The sequence below is a fragment of the Mobula hypostoma genome, chromosome 18 (assembly GCF_963921235.1).
Source record: "Mobula hypostoma chromosome 18, sMobHyp1.1, whole genome shotgun sequence".
Taxonomy (NCBI): domain Eukaryota; kingdom Metazoa; phylum Chordata; class Chondrichthyes; order Myliobatiformes; family Myliobatidae; genus Mobula; species Mobula hypostoma.
Window position 1 is genome coordinate 63,279,906 of NC_086114.1, and position 14,371 is coordinate 63,294,276.

The 14,371-nt window shown below is 40.2% G+C and overlaps 1 protein-coding gene across 9 annotated transcripts in view; it reads right to left on the reverse strand.

Moving 5' to 3' along the window:
* ppip5k1a (diphosphoinositol pentakisphosphate kinase 1a) overlaps positions 1-14,371 on the reverse strand; it is a 248,735-nt gene that overhangs the window by 108,662 nt on the left and 125,702 nt on the right. For all 9 annotated transcript variants that reach the window (XM_063071002.1, XM_063071008.1, XM_063071006.1 and 6 more), the window contains 2 exons: positions 12,687-12,828; positions 5,547-5,770 (listed from right to left, as the gene is read on the reverse strand). In XM_063071002.1, coding sequence (XP_062927072.1) covers positions 5,547-5,770; positions 12,687-12,828 — 366 coding nt within the window. The remainder of the gene's footprint in view (positions 1-5,546; positions 5,771-12,686; positions 12,829-14,371) is intronic.

Below are 14,371 nucleotides of genomic sequence, written 5' to 3' on the forward strand. Positions count from 1 at the left end.
GGCATAACATCATGGGGCAATTCTACACATACATCAAGAGTTAGAGGATAACTACTCAAGGATAAAGGGGGTAACATTTTCTTGAATGCAGAGAATGTGAGTGAGGTATTTAATGAGTACATGGCTTCAGTATTGGGCCTCCTAATGTGTACTAAGGTGGATAAAGCCCCAGGGAATGATGGGATTTACCATAGGCTATTGAAGGAGGCAAGAGATGAGATTGCTGGGGCCTTGACCAGTATCTTTATGTCCTCTCTAGCCACAGGCAAGGCCCCAGAGGCCTGACAAGTGGCTAACGTTGTACCTCTACTTAAGAAGGGAACAAGGGAAAATCCTGGGAAATACAGACCAGTGAGTCTCATGCCAGTTGCCAGCAAAAGTTCCTTGGGATGGGATATGAGCATCTGGAAGCCGGTGGCCTACTTAGCGAGAGCCAGCATGGCTTTGTACATGCCATGTCGTGCCTTACCAACTTGTTTTTTTGACAAGGTGACAAGGGAGATTGATGAGGGTAGGGCAGTGGATGTTGTTTACATGGATTTTAGTAAGGCGTTTGACAAAGTTCCTCATGGGAAACTAATTCAGAAGATTAAGATGCATGGGATCTGCAGCAAGTTGGCTGTTTGGATTCAGAACTGGCTTGCGATTAAAAGACAGAGGGTAGTGGTTAAAGGGACTTATTCGAGCTGGAGGTCTGTAATTGTATCATTGGATTTCTATCTGTACTCGGAACAATGACAATAAAGTTGAATCTAATTTAATCTAATTAGTGGCGTTCCACAGGGATCTGTGCTAGGATAGGTTCAAGGGGGATGTGAAGACTAAGTTTTTTTTTTACTCTGAGAGTTGTGGATGCCTGGAATGCACTGCCTGGTATGGTGGTAGAGGCAAATATATTAAAGGTTTTTAAAAGACGTTTGGATAGGGACATGGATATAAGGAAGATGGAGGGATATGGACATGGTGTAGGTGCAGGTAGGAGAGATTAGTGTTTGGGTGTTTTTGATTTGCTTTTTAGCTCATTCAACTCAGCACTGTAGGCATAATAGCCTGTTCCTATGCGATGCTATTCATGTTCTATGTCCTACGCAGTATTCTACGTTCCATGTTCAAATAACAAGAAATGGAACAATACTTCACATCTAGGGAAACTAGTAAGACCTTTGACAAAGTTGCAATTTAACTGTCACATTGTTAGAAAATATACACTCACTGGCTACTTCAAGGTATAGAGTGGAACCCAATGTGGTCTTCTGCTTCTGTAGCCCATGCTCTTTAAGATTTGACCTGTTGTCCATTCAAGATGCTCTTCTGCACACCATTGTTGTAATGCGTGGTTATTTGAGTTACTGTCACCTTCCTGTCAGCAGCTTGAACCAGTTTCCTCTGATCACTCTCATTAATATGGTGCTTTCACCCACAGAGCTGCTGTTAATTGGATTTTTTTTTTTTTGTTTTTCACACCATTTTCTGTAAACTCTAGAGACTGTTGTGCATGAAAATCCCAGATCAGCAGTTTCTGAGATATTAAACCACCCCATCTGGTACCATAATTAGTCCATGGTCAAAGTCACTTAGATCATATTTTTTCCCCATTCTGATATTTGGTCTGAACAACAACTGAACCTCTTGACCATGTCTATATGATGTTATGCATTGTGTTGCTGCCACATAATTGGCTGATTAGACCACTTTATATCAAGCAGGTGTACAGGCATACCTAACAAAGTGGCCACTGTGTATAATGCTGGGCATAGCTGAGACAAAAAACTAGGACTTGTGCAAACTAAATGCTTATTGCTGAATTCACTCAATTCTGTTCACACATATTCACAGCCATAAACCTTGGCTGGGTTAGCAGGAATAAACATTCAGTGAAGGTGTCGTTAAGATTGTTTTTAAACAATTTCTTAAACCAGCCAGCAACTTGCTTTTGGGTTAACTATGAAACAGATATTATTCCATTATATGGCAATCCAGTGAGAAGTAAAAGCACACAATTAGATTTTCAGTTTTCTTGCTCATCCCACAATACAGGCGCTGGAAATTCATCAGGGCTTCGATTTTTTTTTAAAAAGGTAAAACTGTTTTTATGTTACCTTATCATAAGTTTCTAGACAGTTCATTCATAAAAAAGACTTCAAGGTCATCTCCTGAACTTCTTAAGTGAGAAATATTCAATGGCGTGGGAGCAAGTGGGAAAGGACTTTTATTCCTAGAACAATGCCAAGCAGGCTGAAACCTCAATTAGTTTTCTTGGGAACTTTACTCTCTACAAGTCAGCAATTTATTTCCTGTTGCAAATAATTAGTTGATTAATATGGGAATAAGTGAGGGAAGACAAGGAGCTAAGAAGATTATACTGTCAAAACTATCACGAATTATAAAGCCACTCTGCAATACTCTAGTGCACAATATTCCCCAAAATCTGGCATATGCATCTGTTGCAATCGATAATGCCAAATTCCCATTTGGCAACCAGAGAAGGAAATAATGCTGTGTGCTAAGATGCACATTTACCATCAGTCGAGAATCAGCCAAAAACCAGACACTGCGGACAGAATTCCCATTCACTGATTTCATGACAGACTCTGCATCAGTTTTCTCTGTGCATGTGCATATGCATATGCATATGCACATTCAGTTGAGATAGGGAATGAGACAAACAGCAGAGGCAGGAGAAAGAGAGACAAGCAGTGAAACAAAGAGAGAGGGATGGAGCATTCTGCCAAATCCAACAAAAGAAATACATAGTCGATTACTATATATAAAATGAGACAAAGAGCACACGTAATTGATATTGGTGATAATCATGAGTTTCTTGCCACTGAAGATGCACTCGAGCAAGTTTTCAGTTAATTGTAGAATGAACATCAGTAAAGCATCTAAGAATAAAAGATGGGAGATTTACATCTATTGCAATTTGAAGGGTGGAGCTCAAGCAATGCAGACTGTACGTGCAGACAGTGCCTGCAAAGCTTGCATACTAAAGCTTTGTCCACAGCGAAAAGCGTCACCATTGCAGAAACGTCAGAACAGAGATTTATGATTAGAGTGATGCAGACTTACAAACCTATTTAACGCATGAGAGAGATGATAATTTAAATAAGTGAAATATACCAAAACAGTGAACATGCTAGACCAAATGAGTAAATAAAGCCCAACAGTTTTGACTGCAAATATGTACAGCTTTCTATTTCTGGCAATGGCCTCAATAGTTCGTTATTCTCTCAATTATAATGCATGAGAACTACACAAGGAAAGAACAGATCACTAAATAAAAATCTAATTGCAATAGAGACCAAGAAAAAATCCTTCCATAGATTTAATTCAGTGGCTTCTGGATGAAACAGTCCATTAGAGACCCACATCACCAAGTACACATCAACAGCTACCCTCCGGTCATTCATCTTAAAGAATATTACATTTTTCAATGAACAAAATATTTGATAGGCTCATCTACAAACCAGTTAACGTAATTCTTGATATTTAAGTATATGTAAAGTATATGGAATGCTTTTATTTTATATTTCTGCCATTTAAATAAAAGTCCTTTCTCTTCCCATGTGCTTTCACACCACTGAATATGTCTGGACTGATAGAGGCTAAGAGGAGACCTGAGAGAAGTTTATAAGATTATGAGAGATATGTATAGTAGATAATCAGGATCCTTTTCCTAGGATCAAAATGTCTAAAAACAAAAGGGTTACCTAGAAGGCAACTGGAATATCAGCCTCATTGCTAGGGTGATTGAATTTAAGAGCAGGGAGGTTATGCTGCAACTGTACACGGTACTGCTTGCAGTTTTGTTCTTCTTCTTCAGCCCTTTACCTTTTCGCCTTTCACTTCCCAGCTTCTAAATTCGTCCCCCTTTCCGCTCCTGATGAAAGGTCCGAAGCGTCTATTGTTTACTCCCTCCCCCTGCCCCAGAGATGCTGCTGCCTGGCCTGTTGAGTTCCTCCAGCATTGTGTGTGTGCTGCTTGGATAACTTCACACGCCTCAAAGATGAACCAATTCCATAACCTAGACTCATTCTCAAGAACTCTACATCCCATGGTCTCCATATTATTTATGTTTTTTTACTTGCACAATTTGTCTTCTTTTGCACATTGGTTATTTGTCAGTCTTTGTGTATAATTTGTCATAAATTCTATTGTATTTCTTTATTTTCCTGTAAAAGCCTGCAAGAAAATGTATCTCAAGGTAGTTTATGGTGACACGTGCATACTTCGATAATAAATTTACTTTGACATGATATGCAGAGATTGGAAGGATACAGATCTTGTGTAGGCAGAAGGGATGAGTTTAGTTAGCCCTTTAATCGTTTAATTACCTTGGTACAATACTGTGGGCTAAAGGGCCTGTTCTTGTCCTGTACTGCTGGTGTTCATTTGAAATGTTGCATTGCCTTGTTAAAGTCCCTCTTAAATTGCACAGAATACACAACAGTGTAACAGGCCATTTTGCCCATCTTGTCTGTGCATACATTTGTACCCCACATGAGTATCCTTATAACATTTATTTTGTAACATTTATCTCATTTCCTTGCAGATACTACATCCAAAGGAAATCATCCAAATTGTTCCCTCCCCCAGGTGTCTCTCTGAGTAAATACATTTATTAATAATTATTGTACTTACAGCCTCAGTTTTACATTCTCCCATAACAGAATGTCTCTACACATCTATTTTGTCCAACCTAATAATAATTTTGAAGAGGTTAACTCTAAATCTTCCCTTTCATAAAGTAAAAAGCACCAAACTGCTTTCCCCTCTTTAGCTGCAACTTACATCATCCTTGTATATCTATTCTGTACCTTCAAGTGATTTTATGTCTTTTTCATAGTATGCAGACGAGAACTGTGCACAAGCAGCATAGTCTAGCAATTCTCCTCTACAATAAGCGCACAAGGCTTTTCTTTGCCTGAAAATGAATTGAGTCATTCAAACAAAGAATGGCCAGGGAGCTTTCCTGTGAGTGGCGAATGAAAGGTAGAGAGCACTGATGCAGATATGCTTCATTCAAAACAGGATCTATTCTATTTCTGTGTGTGGCACAAGTGTATGAGACGCAGTCTTCAAATCAGCCGTGCACCAGCATTAATTCAATTTAAAGAGGATCTAGTTTGATGGAAAGTCATTTGAATTATAAGGTTTATCTTGAATTGCCAAACAGAAGCTGTAGCCGAGGACCTGGAATATTAAAACACAGGAGGCAGAATATATCAAATATATATGCTTTCGGGCATCAGCAGGTGGCATCAGTGCCACCTAACGGCAATGCAATACAACTGCAGTTTATGCCAGTGCATACAAAAAAGCTGACCCTTTTAAAACAACATTTTCTTCATTCAGTAGTGCTAAGCCAAAAAAAAAAGCCAGCCTAGAAGAGGTGCAAATACTGAAGAGGAGCATGGAGAGACTGGCAGAAATATGAAATGAAAAGTACCAGCAATGTTGATTATGTGAAATGGTTAAGCTCAAAACTGAGTTCAGAAGTATTGCCAGTATATGAACACTTACTATTTAGTTCAATTAATTCTTACCTGAGGGATAATGATATCTGCAAGGGCCTTGGAGAGCTTGAAGAGTTCCAAGGTGTCCTCAAGCTTTAAAGCGCTGTTGTGTTGCACATCATATTTGATGCAATCATAGATATCTGGGATTTTACTGATGTCATAGCGGCCGCTCTTCATCCTGAAATCTTTCTCCAGTTTTAACCAGCGTTGCAACATTAGCTCCAGGGTCTCACTGTGGTACAGCTGAAGGTCTACAAGTTACAACATCCACCATGTTAAACAGGTTCTTTTATATACCACCAAGCTAAAATCTAGAAAGAATGGAGTAAAGTCACAGCATTTAGCAAAGAAAATTTGTGAAGCTGTGAAAACAAAAATCCACAATTTCTCTTAATAAAATGCTGTTACACTTGCACATGTATCTGAGTAGTGCTAGTGAAGCCTATGCAAGAATAAGGGAAAGAGTCTTTGAAAACCGTGGCTTACAGGTCCAAACAAAACTTCTGGTCAATAGAGCAGCAGTCCTTCCTCCATTACTGTATGGAGCTGAATTGTGGAGCACCTACACTAGGCACCTGAAAGCCCTGGAACAGTATCACTAAATATCTTTACAAGAGATCTTCAGAATCATCTGGAAGGACAGACGCACTAACACCAGCGTACTGGAGGAGGCCAACGTGAACAGCATCTCCTCCACAATAAAGTAATATCAAATACGATGGATAGGTTACATCATCCTGATACCCAACTCACGTCTCCCAAACACATCCTTTACTCCCAACTGAAGCAAGGTTAGCAAGCCCCTGATGGACAAAAGAAACACTTCAAAGATATCAAAATCAGCCTGAAGAAATTCAGCATCAAATCTTAAAAACTGGGAAGACATTGGAGGAAATCTGTTCAAGAGGGAGCCGTGTTACATGAGAATTGTGCCGCAGAGAACAAGTGGCAGCTGCGAAAGGAGGGAATAAACAACCAAAAGACCCGTCCACTAACCATAACCATCATTTACTCTTGGCCACAGTCCACCAGAACATGCGGATCCCAGATTGGCTTCTACAGATATCTGTGGACCCACCAACAGACATCCCCTTAGGAGAATATCATACTCGCCTCAAGTAATTACACTATGACTACATGTACCCAACTACTCCAGAAAGTAACTACTGCAAAAGTTGCTTGGGAACACTGGCTAGAAACACCTCAAGAAAGGAAACCCTCATGGCTCACCCAACCTTCCACATCCTGCTGGTTTTCTCTGTACCTTATTCTCACATGGGACTTGAGGCTTACAGGAAAACTGGCCTAAAGCAATAATAAAATGGGAAGGTCAGCTCCCACAATGCTGTTAAGAGTGTTTCAGGAATTCACCCAAATAAATTACTTTAGTGTATTCTACAGAAAATGCACAGTGCAGCCACAACGGTTATGGATACCAATCAAGGAAGCAGCTTTGTTCTGGATGGAATCAACTTTCTGGGGCATTATTGGAATTGCACTCATCCAAGCAAGAGGGGAGTATTCTATCACATACTTAGCCTGTTCTTTGTGGACAGTGAAAAGACTGGGTGAGTTACACTCCACAGTCACTCTCTGACTGGAGCTTTAATGGAAGATCAGAAGCCTGCATGTGTTTCTCTCCCCATACTACCTGGCCTGCTGCGCATTTCAAAACATTTTTTTTATTGCATTCATAAGACTTACGTGGTTATTCCAGTTAAGTTTCTGGTCGATGACAATCCTTTGCTATTGATGGTGGAAGGTGCAACAATGGTAATGCCTTTAAATATCAAGAGTAATTATTTAGATCCATCTTCTTGGAGACAGTGATTGTCAGACACTGGTGTGGTGTAAGTACTGAAACTACACTGTGACAGTCAGGAAGGTTTTCCAACAATAGTCAAAAATGCCAATGCATCACCGTCACCAGCCTACCTGCTATCAAGGACACATATACAGAAAGGTGCTGGAAAAAGGCCAGCACTATCTTGAAGGATCCCACCCACCATGTTCATGGACTGTTTATCCGATTCCTATTGGAGGTGGCTACGACCACCAAACTCAAACATGGTTACTTTCCTCAAGCAATAAGGATAATCAACATCTTCACCCACTAACCCACCCTACCGCTCCCCCCGCCACTACTGCTTTATCATCACTTGTCAGAGTCACCTTATGTACAGATTCTCCTGTACTTGGCATCACTTTACGTGCATGCAATCAATCTGTGCGTATAAGCTACCTATGTATTTACTGTGTTTTTTTTAAATGTTGTGTTCTTTATCTTAATCTGTTTTTTATATACTGCATCAGATCAGGAGCAACAATTATTTAATTCTCCTTTACACTTGTGTACACGAAATGGGATTAAACAATTTTGAATATTACTTTCTACATCAATCCTGCCCAAAAGCTGGTCAGAGCTTACGCATGGGAATGCTCATTATCTGAGGATTCATTAGCAGCACAAGGTAGGATGCAAAGCACCCTGCCTCCCCAGGCCCAGGCAAATTTAGATAGCTTCTCTCTCCAGCTGCCTGAACGTAGAGGTTAAGGTTGTTCAAAATTCCGTTCATCAGGACTGCTTAAACCTAACACGACCCATTTAAAGTGTCCTCTGGGAGAGAAGGAAACAACCAACTTCGAGATTTTATTGCACCAGATAACTGGAGAGCAGTAGGTAGAAAGAGGTAGGTTGGAAAGCTAGTCAGTGGGGGGTGACTGGACCAAATTTCTTTGTATACGTTAGTTGTAAAAGCACTATATTGTATCAGAGTAATCTTGAACTGTGGATATTCTATTTTAACTTAACTAGCACAATCAGAATTGAATTGAATTGACTTTATTACTTACATCCTTCATATACATAAGAAAAATCTTTACATTGTCTCCATCTAAATGTGCAATTTACAGTCATTTGTAATAAATAGTATGTACAACAGGACAGTCATGTAACATAAAAATCAAATTGTATCAGCATGAATTAATCAGTCTGATGGCCTGGTGGAAGAAGCTGTCCTGGAGCTGTTGGGCCTGGCTTTTATGCTGCGGTACTGTTTCCCAGATGGTAGCAGCTGAAGCAGTTTGTGGTTGGGGTGTCTTGGGTCCCCAATGATCCCTCGGGCTTTTTTTAAAAAAAAAGAAACACACACCTGTCTTTGTAAATGTCCTGAATAGTGGGAAGTTCACATCTACAGATGCGCTGGGCTGTCTGCACCACTCTCTGAAGAATTCTGTGATTGAGGGAAGTACAGTTCCCATACCAGGCAGGTGCAGCCAGTCAGGATGCTCTCAGTTGTGGCCCTGTAGAAAGTTCTAAGGATCTGGGGGCCCATACCCAACTTCTTCAACCATTTGAGATGAAAGGGGCCGAGCAACTTTAAGCAGTTCACCCTCTCAACCCCAGATCCATTGATGTCAATAGGGGTTAGCCTGTCTCCATTTCTCCTGTAATCCTCAACCAGCTCCTTTGCTTTTGCAACACTGAGATCTCACCTGTCCCTTCAGCACCACCTCTTAGTCAAGAAAAAACAGCAGTCAATACATAGACTCCATTATTCCAAAGAAAAGTTGCACAGTTTCTACCCTGATGTTTCACCAGTTTGTAACAGATGTAAATCTGTGAACAGTAACTTGTCACATTCATTCTGGTCATGTTGTAAGCATACTGGAAAAGTATCTTTCACAGTTTCTCTGAGGCTTTTGGGAAGCGGTGGGAACCAGACCCGCTCATAGCCATCCTTGGAGCAACAAGCTCTCTAACTTCAGCCAATACGTATGAAAAATGGCTGTATTGTTTGGAATGGTGATTGCTAAGAAGTTAATCCTGCAAATGTGGAAAATGGACTCTGTGCCTACGTACGATCTGTGGCTGAGAGAACTGGCAAATACTTTACACTTGGAGAGACTGAGACTATGTAATGAGGACAGAGGGGACATCTTTGAAAGGATATGGGGCCCTGTACTGGACTTTCTTACGGGGTGAGGACTGAAGTTTTTTGGTGCAGTGCACCTCTGCTGTGTATGTTTACTTTTGCCTTTATATTTTTTTCGCTTTTGCTGCCCAATATTTAATTTGATTTTGTTATAACCATATAACAATTACAGCACAGAAACAGGCCATCTTGGCCCTTCTAGTCCGTGCCGAACTCTTACTCTCACCTAGTCCCACTGACCTGCACTCAGCCCATAACCCTCCATTCCTTTCCTGTCCATATATCTATCCAATTTAACTTTAAATAACAACATCAAACCTGCCTCAACCACTTCTGCTGGAAGCTCGTTCCACACAGCTACCACTCTGAGTAATGAAGTTCCCCCTCATGTTAACCCTAAACTTTTGCCCTTTAACTCTCAACTCATGTCCTCTTGTTTGAATCTCCCCCACTCTCAATGGAAAAAGCCTATCCACGTCAACTCTATCAATCCCCCTCAATTTTAAATACCTCTATCAAGACCCCCCTCAACCTTCTACACTCCAAAGAATTAAGACCTAAATTGTTCAACCTTTCTCCGTAACTTAGGAGATGAAATCCAGGCAACATTTTAGTAAATTTCCTCTGTACTCTCTCAATTTTATTGACATCCTTCCTATAATTTGGTGACCAGAACTGTACACAATACTCCAAATTTGGCCTCACCAATGCTTTATACAATTTCAACATTACATCCCAACTCCTATACTCAATGCTCTGATTAATAAAGGCCAGCATACCAAAAGCTTTCTTCACCACCCTATCCACATGAGATTCCACCTTCAGGGAACTATGCACCATTATTCCTAAATCCCTCTGTTCTACTGCATTCTTCAATGCCCTACCACTTACCATGCATGTCCTATTTTGATTAGTCCTACCAAAATGTAGCACCTCACATTTATCAGCATTAAATACCATCTGCCATCTTTCAGCCCATTCTTCTAACCGGCCTAAATCTCTCTGCAAGCTTCGAAAACCTACTTCATTATCCACAACTCCACCTATCTTAGTATCATCTGCATACTTACTCATCCAATTTACCACCTCATCATCCAGATCATTAATATATGTAACAAACAACATTGGACCCAGTACAGATCCCTGAGGCACACCACTAGACACCGTCCTTCAATCTGACACACAGTTATCCACCACTACTCTCTGGCATCTCCCATCCAGCCACATCTGAATCTATTTTACTACTTCAATATTAATGCCTAATGATCGAAGAACCTTCCTAACCTTCCGTCTGGAACCTTGTCAAAGGCCTTACCGAAGTCCATATAGACAACATCCACCGCTTTACCCTTGTCAACTTTCCTAGTAACCTCATCAAAAAATTCAATATGATTTGTCAAACATGACCTTCCACCCACAAATCCATGTTGACTGTTCCTAATCAGACCCTGTCTATCCAGATAATTATATTATACCATCTCTAAGAATACTTTCCATCAATTTACCCACCACTGACATCAAACTCACAGGCTGATAATTGCTAGGTTTACTCTTAGAACCCTTTTTAACCAATGGAACAACATGAGCAATGCGCCAATCCTCCAGCACCATCCCCATTTCTAATGACATCTGAAATATTTCCGTCAGAGCCCCTGCTATTTCCACACTAACTTCCCTCAAGGTCCTAGGGAATACCCTGTCAGGACCTGGAGACTTATCCACTTTTATATTCCTTAAAAGTGCCAGTACTTCCTCTTCTTTAATCATCATACTTTCCATAACTACCCTTCTTGTTTCCTTTACCTTACACAATTCAATATCCTTCTCCTTAGTGAATACCGAAGAAAAGAAATTGTTCAAAATCTCCCCATCTCTTTTGGCTCCGCACATAGCTGTCCACTCTGATTCTCGAAGGAACCAATTTTATCCCTCACTATCCTTTTGCTATTAATATAACTGTAGAAACCCTTTGGATTTATTTTCACATTACTTGCCAAAGCAACCTCATATCTTCTTTTAGCTTTTCTAATTTCTTTCTTAAGATTCTTTTTACATTCTTTATATTCCTCGAGCACCTCATTTACTCCAAGCTGCCTATATTTATTGTAGATCCCTCTCTTTTTCCAAACCAAGTTTCCAATATCCCTTGAAAACCATGGCTCTCTCAAACTTTTAACTTTTCCTTTCAACCTAACAGGAACATGAAGAATCTGCACCCTCAAAATTTCACCTTTAAATGACCTCCATTTCACTATTACATCCTTCTCATAAAACAATATGGTTTTTGTGGATGTGCTGTGTTTTTTTGTTTATTTGTAATAAATAAAAATAAAAATAAATATTTAAAAATAAATAAAGAAAGCACAGCAGTGTCTCTACTTCCTGAGTGAGGCTCCCCCACCACCACACCCCACTTTAACCAAATTTTACAGAAGTACCATCGACTGTGTCCAGACCAACGGTGTTGCCATTGTCTAGTACAGGAATTGCAAGGCATCTGACCGCAAGTCCCTATAAATGATTGTGAGGACTGCTGAGAAAATTGTCAAGGTCTCTCTTCCACCCAAGAGAGATATTTATCAGGAGCAGTGCATACGCAGGGCCCTTAGCACCGTCTCCCCTCCATGCAGCAATCACTGTGACTCGCCACCATCAGGCGAGAGGCACTGCAACATTAGGACTGTTAGGATGGGAAACAGCTTCTTACCCCAGGCTGTAAGAAATCCCTACCACCATCTAGGTCTCATCACATATGAAGTGCCAGTAGTGACAAACTGTTTATTTTTTAAATTGTAATGTATATGCGCCTTATTATCTGAATTTATTTATGGGAATATTACTTCATGTATTATGTGTGTGAGAATAAACTTGAACTTTCAGCAGTTATGGAAGGTGCTGCAGAGTGATAGAAGGAAGTAGTGTTCCACACAGTGTCGCTGAGAATCATTACATCAGGCATCTCTAGTTCCCTCGAAATAACAACCAGTACAGAACAACTGTATATATAATGGGAACTAGAAATTCAAATGATCAGGCAGCATCTTCGGAAAGAGAGTACGGTAACCATTCAGGTGAAAATTACTGGCCTGAAACATCAACTCTTTCTATAAATTCTGTCTGACCATCTGGTTATTTCCACAGTTTTGCTTTTATACCTTAAGGAGAGAATCTGTTATTCCTCCTACATTTTTAAACTTTTTGAATAATTCTATGAATCAAAACATGGATTTACCTGCTGACTTGGGGTCTTCTAACCGCTTCTTAATCTGTGAGGTCAAGCTCTGAACCAAGGAGTAAACTCGATCACAAGTGGTGACAGGGTTTTGAATTAATTTCATGGAGTTATTGAGAGAAGCACTGCCAGTGGGAGCCAGCTGCAAAGGAGGAAAACAGACCAGGAGCAAAGCGTTAACAAACACAAGGAACTAAAACCAAACTTACTGCTGTTTGAGTTTGATGTAGTTGTAATTTCAATAAACACAAAACTCCCTCATCAAACATTACAACTTTAACTGACCAATGCTATTTACTTGATTAAAAAAATAGCTGATTTGGTCTTAAAGTAACACAATTTGAAGTTCAAAGTAAATTTATCATCAAAGTTGTATGTCTTGCCATAAATCGTCAAAAGTAGGTGGCATAGGATCAGAAGACACAGAATCCTTGTTGTGAGAGCTAAGAAACTGCAAGGGTAAAAAGACGCTGTTGGGAATTATATACAGGTCTCTGACAGTAGCAAAGATGCAGGCTACAAATTACAGCAGGAGATAGAAAAGACATGTCAAAAGGGCAACGTTACAATAGCCATGGGAGATTTCAATATGCAGGTCGATTAGAAAAATCAGGTTGGGGCTGCATCCCTAGAGAGAGAATTTGTAGAACACCTACAAGGTGGTGTTTTAGAGCAGCTCGTGGTTGAGCCCACTAGGAGATCAGCTATTCTGGATTGAGTGTTGTGTAATGAGTCGAAATGGATTAGAGTGCTTAAGGTAGAGAACCCTTCGGGAGCAGTAATCATAATACAATAGAATTCACCCTGAAATTTGAGAAGGAGAAGCTAAAGTCAGATGTATCAATATTACAGTGGAGTAAAGGGAATTACAGAGGCATGAGAGGAGATCTGGCCAAAACTGATTGGAAGGGAACACTAGCAGAAATGAAAGCAGAGCAGCGATGGCTGGAAGGCACAGGATATATACATTCCAAAGTAGTATTCTAAAGGCAGAATGATGCAAACATGGCTGGCAAGCAAAGTCAAACATAACAGCCAAAAGAGAGGGCGTATAACAGAGCAAAAATTAGTGGGAAGTTAGAGGATTGGGAGCTTTTAAAAACCAAGAGAAGGCAATTAAAAAGGTCATAAACATGGAAAAGATTGTGTATGAAGTGAAGATAATCAATAACCTTAAACAGGATACCAAAAGTTTCTTCAGGTATATAAAAAGTAAAAGAGAGGCGAGAATAGATATTGGACCACTGGAAAATGATGCTGGAGAGGTAATAATGGAAAACAAGGAAATGGAAATGGGGTACACCCCAGAGTCCTGAAAAGGTGGCTGAAGAGATTGTGGAGGTATTTGTAATGATCATTCAAAAATCAATAGATTCTGGCATGGTTCCAGAGGAATGGCCAATTGCAAATGTCACTCTACTCTTTAAGAAGGAAGAGAGGCAGAAGAAAGGAAATTACAGGCCAGTTAGTTTAATCTCAGTGGCTGGGAAGGTATTGGAATCGGTTGTTGAGGATGAGGTTTCGGGGTACTTGGAGAAACATAATAAAATAGGCTGAAGTCAGTATGGTTTCCTCAAAGGGAAATCTTGCCTGACAAATCTATTAGAATTCTTTGAAGAATGGACAGAACGATCAAAACAAGGCGGTACTGGTGGTGGTATTTATCAACAACCTCCTCACTGCTC